Raw genomic sequence first — 14,846 nt, 5'->3', positions numbered from 1 at the left:
AGACAGTTATTGGGAGAATGGCAATGCTTGTATGAAGTTTCTCTGGAGAAGATAAGGGATAGTTTTAGCCTGCCAGATAGGACTTAGCATTGGTCTGAAGGTCTGTATACAGATGGTTGCAAAGAGGCAGCAAATCTGGTCGTAAATGTCACTCTGAATTGTTTCTTATCCCCAAGCTGCTGGGCCTCAGAACATTCATGCTGTACAGAACTCCTCTTAGCATTTTCAAAATAAATCACACAGAAAACATTCTTAATAGGAACGTTCCAAGTGGAAAAATTTGACGTAGCTATGTCAGGACAAGAGATACGAAACAAACTGAATGTTGTACAGAGAAGTAAAAAGTCTGTTCATAGAGGTTTGTTGTTGATTAAAACAATCCTTCCTGTAATTAATTTTAGAGGTAGCAGAACTCAAATCCAATTCTGAAAGTACAGTATCAGAAGTAAATTAGCCTCCATTCTATTCGGGTGTATTGACATACTTGGGAGGCAGGGCCAGACATGATTCTTTGAGTTTGAAACCAGACTAGTGTACATAGAGATTTCCTGTCTATTCAAGGTCACATAGACAGACTATGTCTTACTTCTCCTCCCAAATATCCTAAATTCTTATTTCAGTTGTGCTACTAACTAAATCAGCACTCAGTGTAAAAGAGATAAATGCATTTTGAGCTTTGTCAGTCATGTGGTCAACTCTGTAAACATGTGTTAAAATAGACGTCCAAGGGATAACAACCAAACAAAAGAAAATAAAATATAAGATAAAATAAAAACCATCACATTGAAATTGAACAAATAAAACTAACAGAAGGACAAGATGACAAGAGAAGTCACAAGGATAAGAGACACACTTGTTCTCACAGTCAAGAATCACATAACACTGAACTGAAAGTCACAATAAATATGCAGAGGACTTGATGCAGATGCACGCCGGTCCTGTGAGCTCATACGAGCTTTACTCAATTGACTTAGAGGTCCTGGTTCTCTCAGTGTCCTCCGTCACTTTCTTTAAAAAAATTTAGGGAGTCATATGTCTACCCAAAATGAAAGTCCCATTGCTTCGAATAACGAACTAAAGAATAAAATAAAGAGAAAGAAATCTATAAAGTTCAGCATGTGTAATAGCTCCGTTGGTACCTTTCATTAATGGGCCTCAACATAGCCCCATTACCTCCACTCCCTTGCTTTCTATATGGTATTTTAAATACTGAGGAGCCAGTAGAATCTTTCCTAGTTATTTCAAAGCCTAAGAAGGGTACAGCCATGGCTTTTTCCATTCCTTAAAATTATATGCTGCCACAGTAATAGGAGATGGGGTTCAAGCTAATTAAAAATAGAATAGTTTAACATTCTTTGAATTCCAGGCCTGTTCATCTCTCCCTACATACCTAAAAAATGGGCTTCTTATATTTGAAATAAAGAGGACAGAAGAAAGGGAGGTCTTCACTTCATGTTCTTCTTCCTTTCTACCCTTTTTGCTCACTAATTACCTTTCAGAATAGTGGGCGAAGATATTTTCCGAACACCTGGATGCTTGGGTTGTTTCTGCAGCTGATTCTACTTTGATTGAACCCTGCAGATAAAGTGAATCAGTGCCCATGGAGTCAAATGCATTGGCTCTTCATTAATAAGAATGAAAATTGCACATTGGTAACTGGATAAGATGCTCACCTAGCATGCACAAGGTTCTGGGTTCAGTCACCAGTACAGCATTAAAAATGTGATTGCTCTACTGAAAATACTAAAGGCTACCTGGTTGATTTTGTAGCTACACTGTATTAACCTTGAACCTTACCACCATATCCTAATAGATTAGGAGAAAGATTTTATGCTTAAGATATAAAGACCCTTCATGAATTATTTTGACAAAGTAAGAAATCATTTTAGATCATCTTCAAGATCTTTTAAAGTTTTGAGAAACTACAAAATCCCTTCAAATCTTGTCAATAAGGAACTAATTTTCAAATACTGTTAGACTGCATCAGTGAGGTGAGCCTGTTTGAAATATTAGGAGATGTGTCACACATTACAAAAAGGGGTGACTATAGTAAGCCTTCCTTGGACAGTCCACAGGAATGTTCCCATTTATCAGATACAAATCATTATATTTTCCTAGTGGGAGATCCTGGTTTCAGGCCAGGTTCTTCAACAGTGATCTGTGCTTAACTAGAAAGATGCAAAGGCATCATTGTTAGCATCCCAGACATTTATAGCCTGTGGAAGCATCAGTATTCAGATAATTATCCATTTTGTGATGATGGAATTCCCTTTTTTCTCCCTGTCTAAACCTTTTGGCAGTTTAATTGCTTGATTACCAACTCCCACTTAGAGCTGTACTTTTGGGTCTGAACTGGTAGAAGAAGAGCAGCCACAATTAAATGATAAAGAGTAAAATTACCTTAACCTTACACTACTTAGCTTCCTCCACAACAAAGACCAGAACTAGAACAGCTGACAGTTGAAGGCTTGAACATGTATTCTTCATGTCGCCTAAAATTTCAATAACAGTTTTAAAAGTAAACATAACTTTACTTTTCCAAGGAGGCAAATTCTAAAAGGAAGGTGTAACACTTGTATAGTTAAAGTTTAGGCTTAAAATTATCGTCTAATTTGTTCTCTAATGAGAGACCAAAATGAAGGGGGAAATGGAGGAGCTTGGAGGAGTAGAGTGAGGGAAGACCATAATCAGAATCTGTATTATATGAGAAAGAAAATCCATTTTCAATAAAATGAAAAAAAAGCAGATTCTCAGATATGTGTGGGGGTTAGTTTTACTACACTGAACAAAGTAACTAAACTATCCTGTTGTTTTGTTTTGACTCATAGAGTTGAAATTCAATTGAATTTATTTGTTAACATGGCAAAGAATGCTATAGCACAAAATTGCCAGGCAGAAAATTTTTCTTTGAGATACTCAGGTTAAAAATAAAAAGTTAAAATATAAATTAAAAAAGACTTTCAAAATCAAATACAATATTATTTACTATAATTATTTTGTGAATTTAATAAATTAAATTTTTGTATAAGAGAAAAAAATAGAATCTGAATGATACTTGGTGAAATGACATTTGATCCCCATCTCCGGAAATGCTCTAGGTACTGTTATGTCACTTCCTCCTTCGTTCTGGCTCTCTGTGTTCTTTCAAAGCCAGTCTTAGGAAAACTTCTTACTCTGTGCTTAAATAATGAAGAGTAGGCAGTGTGCTATCACTACTCATATTCAATGCTACCAAATATCTAATTCCACTAACTCTCTAATTAACTGAGTAAAACTAGCATTTTTCTTCACTGTTGACTTAGACTTCCTTCATTCATTGAACTCTTTTACTCAGACCTTTTCTTTGTAGTATAAAGTAGGTATGGGCCCATAAATTATCAATAAAATAGCTGCTTCTAACAACTTTAATATCTTTAGTAACTTCCCAACCCTAATATATTTTTCTGTATTGTTTAATTTTCAAGAGTGTTAGACATTGTTGATCATTGCTGGACTATGCATGACTTGGTCATTTCATAAACTCTATAAAACCCCTTTTCTTAAATTATAGACCATTACTATATTTATCTTCAACAACGTCACAGTTAAATTTACCTTTGATTTAAATCAGTCTTTCCATATAATTTTAACACTAGAGATATTAAGCAATCACAATCTCTAGTTGTTGAATGATCAATCTGAACCCAAACCTCCACATCATGACTTTGATCTCAGTGCTTCCCAGTGTACTGACACATTTCACTTTTTCAAACCTGAAAATAGCTTCATGTTCAAAATCCCACTGCTAAATCCTATTTTGTTAAGACTAAAATATGCATGGCAGGGGACGTGGCTTAGCAGTTAGGAACATGGACTGATTTTGCATAGTAGTAGTTTTGGTTCCCAGTACACACACTGAGTTCCTCACAACAAACCACCTGTAACTCCAGCTTCATGGGATCCAGCATGTGCATCGGATGTCTGTGGGAACCTGAACTGACATGCACGTACCTCCACACATATATACATATTAAAAGACAGTTTTAAAATTTCAATATGGTGGTTTCTCAGAAAACTGGGAATCAATCTACCTCAAGAATTCAGCTATGCCTCTTTTGGGCATATAACCAAAGGATGCTCAAAGGAACCACAAGGACACTTTCTCAGCTATGTTCACAGCAGCCTTATCTGGCATAAGAGAATCTCCCAGTAATCTACAAAGATGATCCCACGTAATATCCTCAGCAATAGCAGATACGTAGCCTGAAATGGCCATCTTCTGTGACCACGCAAGATTCCAAGTGGAGGGAGTAGGAAACCAATCCAGACACATAAACTACAACCCACAATCTGTCCTGACTATGGGATGTGCTGGGGGTAGTGGTCAACCAATGACCGGTCTAGACTAAAACCCATTACAGGAGAGTAAGCCCACCCATGACACTGTATGTAGCATCAAAACCTACAATCTTGATGACACACAGACCTAGGATGGAGCCAAATATAACTGGAGGAAGCAAAAGTCAATGTAAAGGGATCTCATGATATTCTATCATACTAGTAGGTTGGTGCCTAGCCCAATTGTCATCAGAGAGGCTTTTATCCATCAACAAATGGAAATAGATGTAGACCCACACATGACTAAACATTAGGCATAACTCAGGGAATCCTGAAGATGAGGGGAGAGGATTGCCAGAGGGGTCAAGGACACCACAAGGAAGCCTACAGAATCAACAAACCTGGGCTCATAGAGGCTCACAGAGACAAAACCCACAACCAGGAGGGTTGCATTGGGCTGATCTCAGCTCTCTGCATGTATATTACAGTTGTGTAGCTGTGGTCTTCTTGTGGGAATCCTAACAGTGAGAGCACGGGCTATCTCTAACTCTTTTTTAAAAAATATTTATTTATTTTATTATGTATACAATATTCTGTCTGTGTGTATGCCTACAGGCCAGAAGAGGGCACCAGACTCCATTACAGATGGTTGTGAGCCACCATGTGGTTGCTGGGAATTGAACTCAGGACCTTTGGAAGAGCAGGCAATGCTCTTAACCTCTGAGCCATCTCTCCAGCCCCTGTCTCTAACTCTTTTACTAGCTTTTGGGACCCTACTCCTCATACTGGGTCACGTTGTCCAGTCTTAATACATGGGGAGGTCTTTAGACTTACTGCAACTTGATATGCCATGTTTTGTTGGTACTTATGGGAGACCTACCCTTTCCTGAAGAGAAATGAAGAGTGGACTTGGGAGGGGTGGGGACCGAGGGGTTTTGTGGGGGGATTGGGAGGAGAGAAGAGAGGGAAAACTGTAGGCAGAATATAAAATAAAAACAAACAAACAAAAAGAAAAAACCCTACAGTACTCATCAAATAAGGATGTCCTGTAATTTGGATGCAAATCACCAGGCCACATCTAATCATTTCATCCCATAACTCATTTTCATGACTGTGTCTTGACATCTAATTTGAGAACCTTTTAACTTGCCATCTTCTTCTAAAACAATATTGACCTCTAAATTTTACTATTTGCAAGAAAATATTTATCTTATCTCTAACAACCTTTCAGTCCCAAATGAGTCCATTATGTACTCAGCATAGGTATCATAATATTTTAGGTACCATTGTTATAGCTTTAACTATACCGGTGCCCAAATTATAGTATAGACCTACCTGTAATAGAAAAAAAATAAAACTAATGACACCTCAGGTCCTGCCTCAGCAATAATTTGTCATGCCCTCTAAAAACTCAATAATTCCCAACATTAAAAAGGGAGGACCCCCAGGCAGTGATAGCACATGCCTTCAAACCCAGCACTTGGCAGGCAGATCTCTGTGAGTCTGAGGTCAGTCTGGTCTACTTAGTGAGTTCCAGGACCTGTCATAAAAAAGGGAGGAGGACCCAAGTGGTACATATGTATAGTGAAATATTGAAACTTTAAAAAGGAAATTTGATTCTTAACTTCAACTAATTTCCAGGATTATTCTTTATTATTATAGAAATTTATGTAAAAGGTGTAACTAAACATTCTGTGATTTTTACTGTGGATTAAAAGTGGAGAAGGTGATTTTCTATCTTATACTAAAGTAGGTGAGAAAAGTTATCTTCTTAACCAAGGTGCTTTAATGTTATGGTTTTGATGATAAACATCTTGTTCACTAGGTCCAGCATGATCTAAAGAGAAGTTCCTTTCTTTCTCATGCCCAGTCTTAGATAAAGTGTGCCATCCACTTTTAAACTGGTACTCTATGTTTAACAAATAAGAACATGACTCAGAATTGAATTGTACACTTTGATTTAAGGGTTTTTTTTCAAGGTCAGGACCTAGTTTCACAAGAAATTTTATGTTTTTCAGTACAGTTGACATTCACTCCCACTAGCTGAAAGACAAACGTGTCTAATAAAGCATTCAGATTCAATTTGCTGTCTGCATCCAGCTTGAGGAATCTCTGGAGGTCACTCACAGCATGCTCTACAACCCCAACAGGGAGAAGTAATGAAAAGGTTCTGGTTTGAAAGCTGACAGTACCCCCTTCTAAGCTCCTTCAATGTGAATATAATAAGCAAGTGTATAGACACAAATCTCTATGAGTCTAAGAATTTCTATCTTGATCTCTGACTCTGAAGAACATTTAAATGCATGGACTTATGTCAATTATCTGGATGAATAAATGCTTCATATTGAGCATGTTGAAGGAACTGTGCATTACCAACTAAGGTCTTATGTAAATCGGGCAAAACAACACTGTCACCCCATGTTTAGCTCTGTTAGAAGGTCTATACAATCCCACTGTTTTATTCGATTCTAATATTACATAGGCAGATCACACTGTTTTAAAAAATAATACCCACTTTCATGTCAATTATCTATCTGGTTTTTCCATTGACCCAAATGTACCTAATATTTATCTTAGAGCTAGTGTGCATTAATGTTCTTCTCCATGACAGACATTGAATAAATAATCTTTGTGTATTGTTCTGTTCAATTTTATAGTTTCCTTAAGAGATACATGCCACCATTACTTCTCTTTGTTTTTTATTGGTTGGATCTAAAGCCTAAAGTAAATGTTTATCCCCAAGAAACTTAAATACTAATAACTATGCTCACAAGGCTCCAAAATCATTAAGTTCTCGTCTTCTAAACATTATGCATGTCTTTGACCTTTATGTTAAATATACTGGGTCTTGACCACATAATCAGTGAACCTAGCCTATATGTATAGACTGCTATATTGTCCATGCTTATATGAATGAATTTTTCAGATAAAGTTCGACAGGGGTACTCCCTCATCCACCCCTCCTTTCTCTTTCAGCAAAAATCTTAAGAATAAGCAATATGGATGGATTTAGGTTCTTAAAGATTATAATTAACTCCAGGGATGGAAGTAATTTCAGTAAAAAGGCATATATAGTTTCTGTGTATTTTTTTCTCCTCTGGAATTTAAGAGGTCACTGTGTGTGTGTGTGTGTGTGTGTGTGTGTGTGTATGTATATGTGTATATGTATATATGTGTATATACATACATATACATATATTTTTTCAGGAAAAAAACTTCAAGTTACCATAGTCCAGTACCATGCTAATTTCAAAAACTAATGATATGTATTTAAATAGCACTATAATCTATTATTAATGAACTGCACAGCCCATTTTGTTTTACTGTGTTTATGATGAGACCTGTTACTCTAGTAATCACCCCATTGAGTACTTGTGGTGAATAAGCGAATCCCACTGTATAATACAGCCCTATAAAATAAAAATGAATATTGGCTATAACCTTATCCAATCAAAATACAGATCAGAAATGTAATATTTGTCATAAATTCTAGAAAGTCAGCCCTTGAGTTCTATAGTTTGTAGGTACCTGCCATACCCTTTGCCTTTTATCTGTAGCTTCAACCATTTAGCTCCCCTCCCCATTGTCATTCTTCCCATCATTACTTCTTAGGATTTTATTTCTGTGTTCAGAAAGTATGTAAATGTGCTAGGCTATTGTTCATTGCTACTAGCTAGAGTCCTGGTGAAACAAGCACCTAGGTTCAAATTTATTTTCCTTGTCATGTTAAAACTGGGTTGTCCATGTGATAAACTGGGATAATGTGATAAAGATAATGAGTACAAGGAGATTGAGCAAAATGAATGAATAAACCTACCTGGATAGACAAGATGGGGTCCCTAGTAAGCCGTCTTATTGTAGAGATACTCAAGAAATAAAGTAAAGATAGCAGAATCACTAAATGAATGAGATTTGGATATACTACACATGAATATTAATTAAAAGATGTTATGATTGTAGTTAATGAAACTCAAGAGGGAAATAAGCATTAATATCTGCATGATCATAAAAGCTAAGTTCTTTGTTCATACCTATTATTGCCTATTTTGATCTTTAAAATGCCCCAAAGAATAAAAATTATGATTTTACTACCGTTAAAGAAATTGAATTTGAGGAAACGCCAGAATGAAGTTTTTCACTTCCTATTTCCAGTCCTTTGTCCATCTCACTACAATGGTGAGATCAGGAATTGATTTACCAAACAACAACATACTGCATTTGAACAATGTCTTTTAAGTCAAGAAAGACCTTGACTGGATACATAGAAGAAAGTAGACTGATGTAACATGAGGGGGCCGACTTGCTGGGGTTTCCGTCCCGCCCGGTACCCCACAACCCGCAAATCCCAAAGAGAAATCACACACAGGACTCCATAAGGTTATAAACTGATTGGCCCATTAGGTTAGGCTTCTTGTTAACTCTTATAACTTACGTTACCCCATTATCCTTATCTACATTAGCCACATGGCTCCGTACCTTTCTCAGCTGGGCAAGTTACATGCTGCCTCTTCGGTGGTCTGCGCAGGAGTGGCAGAGGGAGCTTCCTGTGTCCCAGAATACTCCCAGTCTCTTTGCTCCACCCCTACTTCCTGTCTGGCTTTCCCGCCAATACTGTCTGCCTGGCCAATCAGCGTTTTATTAAAATATGATTGACAGAATACAGACTATTCTCCCACACCAGACTGAGGACAAAGATTCACTTCCTTCTGCTTCCTGGTTTTTCTAGCTGAATAGCAGAGACTAGACTAGGTGAGAGCAACCCCAACAGATGTCTAGAAGTGCAGGACAACTAGGGAATTTAGGAAAGAGGTGGTGACAGACTGAAAAGATTCATGGCATAGGGAAACAATAAAACCACATAACTGAATGGACAGCGGGAACAAAATTTTGCTTTTTTAATTAACATTTATTTGTTGTTGAATAAGTGATGAAGCATTTAATATTTTTATTCCTGTCCACAACAATAAACAAACTGGAGTATTAAGCCCTGGTATACTTTTGACAATTTTCAAGTACAGTTACAGTGAAAACAGCAAACATGGACATGTTTACTGATCCAGGTCATAACAGGGAGTGGTCACAGGGCTTTGCAACAATACTCAGCAGAAGCCGCTTTGTAATTGCTGGCACTAAATAGAGAAGTGGAATTCGCAGTTAGGTACTTAAGGAAATAGTGCACATTTTTACACACTCGCACAAGACTGCGCCTACTAAGGTGGGAATGGGACAATACAGTCCCAATATGAATAAATAATCGCAGGAGGTGTGGAGCCCCATAAATCTTAGACATTGGGATATGAGGATAAGCCAGGTGGATTTCGGCATATTGGGGTCTTTCAAACTGGCAGAGCAGCTGGGTGGCCAGCATGTTGTTGAAATACTCTCTTATTCCATATACAAGTTCATCAACAGAATATTCCCTATTATCACCTTTTCTCTGCGATTTCACAAAAGTGACATACTCCGCGAGAATAGTATCTACATCCTTATTAGCAGGGAGTTGGAATAACTGCTTATGCTTGTTTATCAGGTCCCAGTCCTGAACAAGACATGCCTTAAGTTCTTTAGAAAACTTGAATTTAATTGTATATCGCACGTTCCGTGCCTGCTCAGATTGACCAGTGGTGACAGTCCCAGGCACATTCTGGTGAGGAATCTGTGGTACTGTACTAGGACCACTGCCAGCTAGGTTTTCTGGAGTATTTTGAATGCTGTTTGGCACTGGCATGGTAGGCGCAGATCCTGAGGAAGAGGGTTCCTCTACAGGAAAGCTTTTTTCCGTGGAGTGAAGACCTTCAGGCACAGGGTACCCGTTCTCTACTCTGTTACCTTTCTCAGCGGTATCGCTGCTTTGGGAAGACTGACCTCTCTCCTCAGAATAAACTTTCTCCGAACAGCTGCCTTTATTTTCAATCTGTCCTTTCTCAGCAGAGAGCTGCCTCTTTGCAGGGTATCTTTTCTTAACAAAGTGTCCCCTCTTCCCAGAGTGCACTTTCTCTGCAAGGCAGACTCTCCTGGAAGATAGACTTTTCCCTGCAGGACGGCTTTTTTTGGGAGGGCAACTTTCCTCGGCAGATAGATGTTTCTCTGCATGTCGGCTTTTCTTTGGAGGCCTACATCTTCCTGTCGGGTCCTCTTTCCATGTAGAGGCGCCTCTCTCCAAATAGCTACCCCTTTCCACAGAGAGACCCTCCTGTGCAGGGCAGCTTTTCTTCTGAGGCAGACCTCTCCCTGTGGGACTATGTTCACGTGCAGAGTGTACTGTCTCCTCAGAGTTGTCTCTCTCAAATGGGTAACTCTTCTCTCCAGGGTATCTTTTTCTGAGGCAAAGCCTCCCTGTGTGTCGATCTTTCCCAGGAGAGGGTTCTCTCTCTGCAGAGTTAGGCTTCCTAGATGAATGACCCTCCCCTGCAGGGGGAATTTTGATGGGCTGACCTCTCCCTGGAGGGTGATCTTCACCTGCAGAGGATCCTCTCTCCTCAGAGTGATCCCATTGGAATAAGTAACCCTCCTCTGCAGGGTAACTTTTTCTGAGGCGATGCCTCTCTGTGCGGCGATATTTCCCAGGAGAATGTTCGCTGTTTGTTGAGTTACCCTTCTCAGACGAATTAATGTCCTCTGCAGAGTAAATTTTGATGGGATGACCTCTCCCTGGAGGGTGATCTTCACCTGCAGAGGGTTCTCTCTCCCCAGAGTGACCCCATTGGAATGAGTAACCCTCCTCTTCGGGGTACCTTTTTCTGAGGTGACGCCTCTCTGTGCGGCGATCTTTCCTGGGAGAAGGTCCGCTGTTTGTTGAGTTATGCTTCTCATACGAATGAATCTCCTCTGCAGGGGAAATTTTGATGGAATGACCTCTTCCTGCACGGCAATCTTCACTTGCAGAGGTTCCTCTCGCAGTTGAGTTGCCACACTCGAATGAGTAACCCTCCTCTGCAGGATAGCTTTTTCTGTGAGGGCGTCTTCCAGGGCGGGGATCTTTCGCAGGATAGCGCCCCCTCTTTGCAGGGTTACCTTTCTCAGAAAAGTGACCCTCTTTTGCAGGGCTGTTTTTGATGGATAGACCTCTCCCTGCAGGGAGATCTTCACCTGCAGAGGGTTCTCTCTCCTCAGAGTGACCCCATTGGAATGAGTAACCCTCCTCTTCGGGGTACCTTTTTCTGAGGTGACGCCTCTCTGTGCGGCGATCTTTCCTGGGAGAAGGTCCGCTGTTTGTTGAGTTAGCCTTCTCAGACAAATAAATCTCTGCAGGGGAAATTTTGATGGGATGACCTCTCCCTCCAGGGCGATCTTCACCTGAAGAGGATCCTCTCTCCTCAGAGTGATCCCATTGGAATAAGTAACCCTCCTCTGCAGGGTAACTTTTTCTGAGGCGATGCCTCTCTGTGCGGCGATATTTCCCAGGAGAATGTTCGCTGTTTGTTGAGTTACCCTTCTCAGACGAATTAATGTCCTCTGCAGAGTAAATTTTGATGGGATGACCTCTCCCTGGAGGGTGATTTTCACCTGCAGAGGGTTCTCTCTCCCCAGAGTGACCCCATTGGAATGAGTAACCCTCCTCTTCGGGGTACCTTTTTCTGAGGTGACGCCTCTCTGTGCGGCGATCTTTCCTGGGAGAAGGTCCGCTGTTTGCTGAGTTATGCTTCTCCGACGAATGAATCTCCTCTGCAGGGGAAATTTTGATGGAATGACCTCTTCCTGCACGGCAATCTTCACTTGCAGAGGTTCCTCTCGCAGTTGAGTTGCCACACTCGAATGAGTAACCCTTCTCTGCAGGATAGCTTTTTCTGTGAGGGCTTCTTCCCGGGCGGTGATCTTTCGCAGGAGAGCGCCCCCTCTTTGCAGGGTTACCTTTCTCAGGTAAGTGACCCTCTTTTGCAGGGCTGTTTTTGATGGATAGACCTCTCCCTGCAGGGAGATCTTCGCCTGCAGAGGATCCGCTCTCCTCAGGGTCACCCCACTGGAATGAGTAACCCTCCTCTTCGGGGTACCTTTTTCTGAGGTGACGCCTCTCTGTGCGGCGATCTTTCCTGGGAGAAGGTCCGCTGTTTGTTGAGTTATGCTTCTCATACGAATTAATCTCCTCTGCAGGGGATATTTTGATGGGATTTCCTCTTCCTGCACGGCAATCTTCACCTGCAGAGGTTCCTCTCGCAGTCGAGTTGCCACACTCGAATGAGTAACCCTCCTCTGCAGGACAGCTTTTTCTGTGAGGGCTTCTTCCCGGGCGGTGATCTTTCGCAGGAGAGCGCCCCCTCTTTGCGGGGTTACCTTTCTCAGAAAAGTGACCCTCTTTTGCAGGGCTGTTTTTGATGGATAGACCTCTCCCTGCAGGGAGATCTTCACCTGCAGAGGGTTCTTTCTCCTCAGAGTGACCCCACTGGAATGAGTAACCCTCCTCTTCGGGGTACCTTTTTCTGAGGTGACGCCTCTCTGTGCGGCGATCTTTCTCTGGTGAAGGTCCGCTGTTTGCTGAGTTAGCCTTCTCAGATGAATAGCTTTTCTCTGAGGAGGGGATTTTGGTGAGGTGATCTCGCCCTTCAGGACCATCTTTACCTACAGAGGGTCCTCTTGCTGTCAAGTTACCTGTTTCCACTGAGTGACTCTTGGCGGGGCAGCTTTTGATGGATTGACCTCTCCCTGCAGGGAGATCTTCACCTGCAGAGGTTTTTTTCCCAGCCGAGTTACCCAACTCGAATGAGTAACCCTCCTCTTCAGGGTACCTTTTTCTGAGGTGAGGCCTCCCTCTGCAGCGATCTTTCCTAGGAGAGGGTTCTCCCTTGGCAGAGTTGCCCTTCTTAGATAAACGACCCTCCTCTACAGGGTAGCTTTGGATGAAGTCACCTCTCACTGCAGAGGTAGTCTTCTCTGGTGAAGGACCTTTCCCTGTCAGGTGACTTTTTTCAGCTGGCCGAACTGTCCCGATGGGATGATTTTTCTCTGTAGAGTGTCCTCTCTTCACAAAGGGTCCTGTCTCTACCTGGTGATCTCTCTGTGCAGAAATAACTTTCTTGACTGAGAGGTCTTTCTCTTCAGCGTGATGATTCTTAGTAGAGGCACCTCTCCCATCCAAGTAACTTTTCTCAGTAGATAGACTCTTCTTAGTAGAAAGTCCTTTCTTTGCAGGTTGACCTCTCATGACAGGGCGGCCTCTCTCACCATAGGGGCCTCTCTCAGCCAAACCATGTTTCTCTGTAGAGTGTAGTTTTTCTTTAAGATGGCTTTTCTTGATAAGGCGACCTCTCTCTGTAGGAAGATCTTGCTCAACAGAGAGATGCCTCTCAGGTGAATGACTTTTCTCAGAAAAGTGGCGCCTCTTCCTAGAGGGGTACTTTCCGGCAGAGGAAAATTTCCCTATAGTATGACTTTTTTCAACAGACTGGTGTTTCCTGGCAGAGGAACTCTTCTCTGTAGCACGATGTTTTTCAGCTAACAAAAGCTTCTCAGCCAAGGTGCGCTTAACTGCAGAGCAGTGCTTCTCAGCAGTGGGTCTTTTATCTGTAACATGATACTTCTCAGGGGAGGGATTTTTCTTTCTTCTACAGGTTTTCTCATAGGAACGACCTCTCTCCACGGAGCGACTTGTGGCAGGACAATTCTGTGGTCTTCCTGGAAGAGCTGGTTGAAGATTCCTCAGCTCATCTGACTTTTGATCTGAGGACCGATTTCTCCCCTTTCTGACCTGCCTGAAGCTTGATGTCTGCTTCATAAAATCATCTCCTTCCCCAAAATGTTGGTCACGAACATGAGATCCTTTCTTTCTGGAAGTCATTTAAGTAGTACTAATGAATTACCAGATTTTCTGGTATTATATGGGAAAATAGACTGGGAGCACATTCCAGAAGTCTGTTGTCTGAATTGGTTCTATGACCAGGATCAAATCTCCCGATTGTTTACCAAATTTAGCTCTTTTTTAAGGACGATAGAGGAGCAGCACTCCTCTTGTCCAACTGCCAGCACAAAGTGAGGTTTCTCTGGAAACTCTCTGTACACAAACGTCATCTTGGGGGCGGGCTTATGCCCTTCAGCCAATCGGTAGTTCTATGTAAATTATACCGTGTTCGTAGCCAAATGATTGGACCACCACCACTCTGATGTCATAGTGGTGGCACGTGGGGAGGTGGGGGAATGAAGGGAGTTTTCCATTACTATTTTTTAAAGACCAGTTTGTCCTTAAGCACATAAAGATCCCCAAGCTTCTGCCTCCCCAGTGCTGGCATTAAAGGCCTGCATGCCCTGCTCATCTTTCTTGATTAATGTGTCTTCCTTCCTCAGACTCTTTCTATGCCCAAATCACTTGATCCCTACTCTTCTATCCTGAGTGCAAGGGTGTGGAAAAGCTCTCAACTTCAGGTCCCTGCAACCCAGAGGGAAAAAAAAGGTGTCATCTCTAGCCTGTCATCACTTAGAAAGAATATGTTTCTTTACATTCTCCTTTCTTACATTGCCTCCAGATTTGGTCCACTTCTGAACATGGCAACGAGATCATTTCCATTCACTCTGAGAATGCAAACATGATAAATTAATAT

General features: G+C 41.3%; 2 protein-coding genes across 9 annotated transcripts in view; one reads left to right on the top strand and one right to left on the bottom strand.

The window, feature by feature from the left end:
* Dmd (dystrophin) overlaps positions 1 to 14,846 on the top strand; it is a 2,257,783-nt gene that overhangs the window by 1,588,428 nt on the left and 654,509 nt on the right. The window lies entirely within an intron of this gene.
* Positions 9,254 to 14,262, bottom strand: LOC125410292 (uncharacterized). Its single transcript, XM_087902602.1, has one exon. It carries the CDS (start codon positions 14,087 to 14,089, stop codon positions 9,395 to 9,397), a length of 4,695 nt encoding a protein of 1,564 aa, XP_087758728.1. The 5' UTR covers positions 14,090 to 14,262; the 3' UTR covers positions 9,254 to 9,394.

The sequence above is a fragment of the Myodes glareolus genome, chromosome X (assembly GCF_982192425.1).
Source record: "Myodes glareolus chromosome X, mMyoGla1.1, whole genome shotgun sequence".
In the NCBI taxonomy this organism is placed as follows: Eukaryota; Metazoa; Chordata; class Mammalia; order Rodentia; family Cricetidae; genus Myodes; species Myodes glareolus.
The sequence above is the reverse complement of the archived record's forward strand: the minus strand, read 5'-3'. Positions and strand labels throughout refer to the sequence as shown.

Excerpts from the sequence above, each read along its gene's own strand:
- LOC125410292 (XM_087902602.1), bottom strand. The coding sequence starts at position 14,089 with ATGACTTCCAGAAAGAAAGGATCTCATGTTCGTGACCAACATTTTGGG.